The 7668-nt window shown below is 38.0% G+C and overlaps 1 protein-coding gene across 1 annotated transcript; it reads right to left on the bottom strand.

The window, feature by feature from the left end:
- Positions 1-554: 554 nt before the first annotated feature.
- On the bottom strand, positions 555-4095 carry LOC136245771 (uncharacterized). The gene is made up of 2 exons (XM_066037249.1): positions 2667-4095; positions 555-2607 (listed from the first exon to the last, which is right to left on the bottom strand). The coding sequence occupies exon 2, from the start codon at positions 1947-1949 to the stop codon at positions 1125-1127; it is 825 nt and encodes a 274-aa protein (XP_065893321.1). The 5' UTR covers positions 1950-2607; positions 2667-4095; the 3' UTR covers positions 555-1124.
- Positions 4096-7668: the final 3573 nt, after the last annotated feature.

Consider the following 7668-nt stretch of genomic DNA (forward strand, 5'->3'; position numbering starts at 1 on the left):
TACAATTTTCTATTACCAGAAGAGGTATCAAATAAAGGCAAAGTGTATTCTACAGGCTAAATACATACAGTACTAATCAGATTCTCTCATGTTTTATTGTTTGCAGTATGAATGTCCATGAAGTTGGTTGTCCATGCTTACACATGTCTGCACTATTATAATCTTCATTTCAATCATAAAGTTGTACTAGCTACAAGATACTTGAGTGGCTGATTTGTGTTCCTTCAGCAGCAACATAGTCAAGCTCAAGAAGAGAATAGGGTAAATAACTAGGAATACATTACTCAAGGGTAATAAATAAAGCATTAGTTAATAAGCTATCACTATAGATACTAACTCCCTTCACTAGCAACTAACAATAAATAATGCTACACATTAGAGATCATGCAACTATAGACTGCTGCATGCTAGTCAAGAGATACTGTAGCATTATAGTGATACAGAATACTGATAGTTTAAAGTGAACTCATAAATTAATGCTAGGACCATTTACAATCATTTCTGCCATATGGTGGTGAGGTGGAATAAACCGGTCACTCCGATACAAATCCGATGAAGACATAGTCATTCATTAAAATAGTCGTTCTAATAAATTACACTATATATGTATATTCACACATTTATAATGCAATACAAATATGTGCTACCTTCTATTAATTTCAATAAAATAACTCTGCCAGTAAACCAAAAAGTGAATTATAACATCTCATCACATGCAAGTAGCTTTTATGCAAATATCACTGATTTGTAACTATATACTATTCCTGCTTCCCACACTTTTGAAGTCTAAATCCATGAATAAGAACAGTTGACTCAAACAGGTGTATGCATGTATATAGCATATAACAATACTTATGCTTTGCAAACATTTACTTTAAGTACTGCATAAGCTGACAGTAGGGCTACACACATTTGTAAGTATGAAAGTACATTCAAACTTCCCTTGGATATTTTTCTAAATTGCTACTATAGTCCTTGATCTGCTTACACACTACATAAGGTGATATCAATACAAAAATAACTAATTTGATGTAATTAGTACATTGCCCAAACCTATTAAATATCGTACTTCTAAAACTAACTACTACGTCAGCTAACAAGTCATCACATTACAAAACCTATAGCTACTGCACAAACAGTTTGATTTCCTTCACCAGCACACCTTCATTAGAAAATGACTCATCACGACATATCCTAGCTTCAATAAACTGGTCACTGGTTAGTGGTATTTGACGATAAAACCATGGAAGGTTGGGTTCTGAACAGCAACTGTTTTTATTGGGACAACCTTTACCATCCCACACAGGGTCCCTAGACCAATATGACCCTTCACCTGGATTTACAGAATTTGATCCAGACTCACAGTAGTAGTTCTCATGAACAAATGATGGTGGCAAGTGACCACGAGAGATGGTACATGGACAACAATGACATGACTCAACCTCATTAAAGCCTATTGCATAAGTCCAAATATGTTTTCTAGGAGTACCATATGTTATGGAAACTCCATCAACATATGGTCCATCAATAGAATGAGCAGTAGCCAGGAAAGCATTAGGTCTACCTTTCTGGTAACCTATCATCATTCCACATACTCTACTGTAAGGAATTTGTTGAGTTGAAAATTGAGCAGAAGAACACCCAGCCTTATCACTAGGAGCTCTACAAGCTGCAACAGGGCTAGTAATTTTCTTCCATCCATTGGGACATTTATCTCCTTTAGAAACATTAACACTAGCCACTCTCATCCATCCTTTCTCTCCACCACACTCCATTTCCATATCACAGTATACAAAGTTAGGAGTAGTACCAATAACTATCACATAGTAGCCAGACTTGCCATGACAGTATGGATTCTTCTGGTAAATATCTCTACAGGATTCTCCAGGTAGTGTAGGTATAAATCCATATTGTTTGTCAACTTCACCAGCTACAACTTCGCCATTCATTGAAATCCAGTATATTTAGTAGTACATGTATTCAGTCCTCTCAAGACGTGGACTGACATCAATAATTAATGTAAACCGCGTATCTCGTGTTTTCACTTGAGGTGTTACAGGGACTTTCCAAGACTTCCCCTAAATAGGTCACGTGATCATTGTCAGTCAAGTGGAACTTGTTCTTGGTTATGGCTGTACAATGCGCTACAATGTATTTTAGCATTTAATAATATTACACTTCTCCCTCAAGACATGGACTGCCATCAATAATAATATAAATCGCGTCAAGTGTCATTCACTTTTCACTTGAAGTGTTACTGTGCAGGGTCTTTCCAAGGGATATCCCCTAAATAAGTCACACGATAATTGTCAGTCAGGTGGAACTTATTTATTTCCATTAATGCACCATGGAGCTTGTGTTGTGGCTTTCATTAATCATTATGCACATACCATGGTGCAACAAAATTTATAACAAATTGCTGGAATGTGGTTCGTGGTTTGCTGGTATGAGCTTGTGTTGTGGCTTTCAACTGTTGTAACAAATTGCTTGAATGTACATATGCATGTGGTTCGTGGTTGTCAATGATTGTGTATATGAGTTGGGGTTGTTCCACAGAGCTTGCACAATATTCAGATGTCTGCATGACGACACAAGGTTAAGTGAGACCTGTAAAAGAACAAGCAGGCACTAAACTTAACCTTAAATTCAACATACATACAACTAACTTAGAACATCAGTCGCAACACCAAAGACACTTGCTTGGATATCCTCATGGCTTAACTATGGAGTGACATGAGTAATTAACCGGCACTAAACAGTATCTACAACACAATTTTCTTTTCTGCAAGAACTTTTTAGCTCCAAGTAAAGGCACTACCATCTCTCCTACAAGAGCATTTCACAAAAGATGTGATATTAACTTGAGTACAACCAATATGTGGTGTATGTTTGTGAACATTTGTGTATAGTGCTTGCACATTTTGTGTGTGTCTTGTGCTTGTATATGTAAGCGTGTGTTTGTATGTAGTGAAATTGAAATAAAAATAATAGTACGATGTTTGTGATCTCTTTCATAACCCTTAGCAAAGCACCTAACTCTACGAGTGGCAAACCAAGCTGATAGGTCGTCTTCATGGCACTATGGCAGTGGTCATAGCAGGTTTTATTCATTGACAAGTACAGAATGATTGATATACTCCAATAGAACAGTCAAGCAATAAATACTCTAATAGAACAGTCAGGCAATAAAATACTCTAATAGAACAGTCATTGAACAATGTAGCTGAATATTTACATCTCTGTCTAAAAACACTCTCAGAGTTGCTATTTCAAGATGGTGGCATTCCCCAAGATCACCTAGAAAAGCATGCTTTGCAAATAAGTGCTTTACACACATCTTTGGTTACCCTGACTGTAGCCATTATTGCTTGGCATGACCAGTAATTTCCACTGGCCCTTGTCCTAAGAAAAATTTAATAACTACTAGAGGAATGTATGATATATGCTTACCGCCTATCAGCAGACTTCTGTTTGGTTGCAACACCTCTACAAGGCAGAATTCATCATACACCCCCATGGCTTGAACATTGGGTCTGTAAATTATATAACTGACAAAAATTAGTGATATCCCCCCAAAAAACACCTTTGCTGTAAAAAAAGGCACATCCAAGAAACTACAAGTATCTGTAACCCAATGTAAAACATATAAGCTGTAGGAAAACACTCCATGAAATTAATGGGTAACTGAAAGAGCTGATATCTAGAGTGGCCAAGAATCAATAATGTTACTACAACTGACTATGATTACCAAAGAATACCTTGGCTGTAGAACAGGTAAATAAAAGTAACTGGCAACCAAAACAGCTGATATCTGAAGCGGCCAAGAATAAAAGTTAAGTTGATACAACTTACCACAATTATAAAGTTGCAACATTGAATCTTAAATCATTCAACTGTGTTCTATACATTCACCCTTGTTACATCCTAAATTAATTCATTGTAACTCTAATTGGCTGGTAATTTGGCCACCTTTTTTTCTTTACTCTGACTATTGAAAAAGGCAACATATTCACCAGGAGTTTGGCAGTGGAATATTCACCAGGAGTTTGAGGCAATGTAGTAGTGTTAACATTAACATTGTCATCAGGGGTGTAGCCAGGATTTTTTGAAGGGGGGTTCCAGCACCAGCATTGAGTTACCAGAAGCAGGGGTCTGGGGGCTGCGCCCCCAGCCGCTGAGAGACTTTCAATATTTTAATGAATCAAAACTCAGCAAATTGCTATATTGTATGCAAAAAGTACATTAATTGTGATCCATATAATATAAGTGCCCCGCGAAGAAGGTAGTACTAGATAAAGCCACCTAGTGGAAACAGACAGCATAACACATAGAGACACATAGTAATCTGTAAGTGATAGTTATCTCACTGTGATATAAGAGCCATGAATCCACTGATACAAATGTACAATCAAAGCAATATAACTATACAAATATGCATAGCATGAATTCATTTTGCATAACACAAGTGATAAATTACTGGAGCTGTATATCTTTAAACACTGCACACCAAAGCTATAGCAGTATAAGGTCACGCTAAGTTTTGCATTTAATGTTAGAATGTCTGAAAAACTTCATATGGACATGGATCAAGACACACGGTAGTGTGTCGTGCGGCCCAAGAAGCCGGCGCGTATAACACCCGTGATCAAGACACACGGTAGTGTGTCGTGCGGCCCAAGAAGCCGGCGCGTAACACCCGTGAGTATATTGACAGGAACAAAGAAAACGCAATTTTCGCACCTCCGTAGCTCTGTGCTTCCTTGATGAAACAAGACGATTTTTGCTGTGGACATTCCCTCCAACTGCAGCACTCCACATTCCAAATTTGAGCGAAATCGCTTAGCGCGTTCCCGAGATATGCGATTTCAAAAATTGGCTCAGTTTCTTCGTTTTTTTTCTTCTTCTTCTTATTTTTCTTTTTCTTGTCGCACACTTACAAAAATTGCTATAAAACTCGAACGCCATATCCGATTGCCTTGAAATTTGGCACACAGAAGGGGGATATAAAGGCGCATCTCGGTACCAACTTTGGCTGGAATACGATAAACAGGCAGAGTTATGAGCGATTATTCACGAAAATTAACACCAATATGTTGTCACGCCTACAGGGTAAACCGCGTATGGGAAGAAGCTGAAAATCGGTGAGTGAATAGGTTAACTATTGAACCTCAAACCTTTTGTAGTTTGAAAGAAATCGAGCTAAAAAACAGGAAGATACAACGAAAAAACCAACAGTGTGTAACAATTACGCAATCGAGATTAGCTAATACAAATAACGACTGCTTGCCACGCCTACCAGATAAACCGCTTGGGGTAATGCTTTGAAAATCGTTGTACAGATGGAGTAATCATCTTAGAAAGGCTCATCAATGGTGTAGAAGAATCAGACTTAAAGCCACGGAGTTATAACACGAAATCCAACTTGGTGCAGCAAGTGCGAGATCGAGATACTCTAATAGAGCAGTCATCCTAATAGAGCAGTCATCCTAATAGAGCAGTCACCCTGAAAAGAATTCAAGAGATCAGCTAGAAACAAGAAACATGTATAGAGATCAGCTACACACAAGTCACTCTGTAGAGAGATCAGCTAGAAGAAGTTACCTTGTAGGGAGTTCATGCAACTATGGAAATGGATAGTTCAGCTAGAAAAAATCACCTTGTATAGAGTTCAGCTACAAAGAAACCACCATGTACAGAGTTCAGCTACAAACAAATCGTCCTGTGGAGAGATCAATAGAAGAAGTTACCTTGCAGAGAGTTCAGCTACAAAGAAACCATCATGTAGAGAGTTCAGCTACAAACAAATCTCCCTGTAGAGAGATTAGCTAGAAGAAGTTACCTTGTAGAGAGTTCAGCTACAAAGAAACCATCATGTAGAGAGTTCAGCTACAAACAAATCTCCCTGTAGAGAGATCAGCTAGAAGAAGTTACCTTGTAGAGAGTTCAGCTTCAAACAAATCACCCTGTAGAAAGCACTGCTTGAAGGTTCTTAGTTTACTAATTTGTTAAGATGCCTTACTGTAGTTATACTGATAGTAAAGTGTCAGTAAACTTAAGTATATGGAACATAATTATTTTACTAAGTTTTAAACTCTCAGTAAAACATCAGTGATGCGGGTTTACTGAAAAACTACTAAAATAACAAACAATTAACTGTTCCATATACTGGGGATATACCACTGTAGTAAACTAAGATACTTCAAGCAGTGAAGATCAGCTAGAAGAGGTCACCTTGTAGAGAGTTCAGTTACAAAGAAACCACCATGTAGAGAGCTCAGCTACAAACTAGTGACTTTGTAGGGACATCAGCTAGAAGAAGTTACCTTGTAGAGAGTTCAGCTACAAACAAATCACCCTGTAGAGAGATCAGCTAGAAGAAATTACTTTGGTGAGAGTTCAGCTACAAAGAAACCACCACGTAGAGAGTTCAGCTGCAAAGAAATCACCCTGTATAAAATTCTGCCACAAGCAAATTGCCCTGTAGAAAGATCAGTTAGAAGAAGTTACCTTGTAGATAAGATCTCCCTGTAGAGAGATCAGCTAGAAGAAAGTACCTTGTAGAGAGTTCAGCTACAAAGAAACCACCATGTAGAGAGTTCAGCTGCAAAGAAATCACCCTGTAGAAAATGCAGCCACAAACAAATTGCCCTGTAGAAAGATCAGTTAGAAGAAGTTACCTTTTAGAGAGTTCAGCTACAAAGAAACCACCCTGTAGAGAGATCAACTAGAAGAAGTTACCTTGTAGATCGTTCAGCTACAAACAAATCACCCTGCAGAGAGATCAGCTAGAAAAAGTTACCTTGTAGAGAGTTCAGCTACAAAGAAACCACCATGTAGAGAGTTCAGCTGCAAAGAAATCACCCTGTAGAAAATTCTGCCACAAACAAATTGCCCTGTAGAAAGATCAGTTAGAAGAAGTTACCTTGTAGAGAGTTCAGCTACAAAGAAACCATTTTGTAAAGAGCTCAGCTGCAAACAAATCACCTGTACAGAATTCAGCTATGAACAAATCACCCTGTAGAGAGATCAGCTAGAAGAAGTTACCTTGTAGATAGTTCAGAGACAAACAAATCTCCCTGTAGAGAGATCAGCTAGAAGAAATTATCTTGTAGAGAGTTCAGCTACAAAGAAACCACCATGTAGAGAGTTCAGCTGTAAAGAAATCACCCTGTAGAAAATTCTACCAGAAGCAAATTTCCCTGTAGAAAGATCAGTTATAAGAAGTTACCTTTTAGAGAGTTCAGCTACAAAGAAACCATTCTGTAAAGAGTTCAGCTGCAGACAAATCACCTGTACAGAATTCAGCTACGAACAAATCATCCTGTAGAGAGATCAGCTAGAAGAAGTTACCTTGTAGATAGTTCAGCTACAAACAAATCTCCCTGTAGAGAGATCAGCTAGAAGAAATTACCTTGTAGAGAGTTCAGCTACAAAGAAACCATCATTTAGAAAGTTCAGCTTCAAACAAATCACCTGTAGAGAGTTCAGCTACAAACAAATCTCCCTGTAGAGAGAACAGCTAGAAGAAGTTACCTTGTAGATAGTTCAGCTGCAAACAAATCTCCCTGTAGAGAGATCAGCTAGAAGAAATTACCTTGTAGAGAGTTCAGCTACAAAGAAACCATCATTTAGAAAGTTCAGCTTCAAACAAATCTCCCTGTAGAGAGA

Source organism: Dysidea avara, chromosome 15, assembly GCF_963678975.1.
Source record: "Dysidea avara chromosome 15, odDysAvar1.4, whole genome shotgun sequence".
Taxonomy (NCBI): domain Eukaryota; kingdom Metazoa; phylum Porifera; class Demospongiae; order Dictyoceratida; family Dysideidae; genus Dysidea; species Dysidea avara.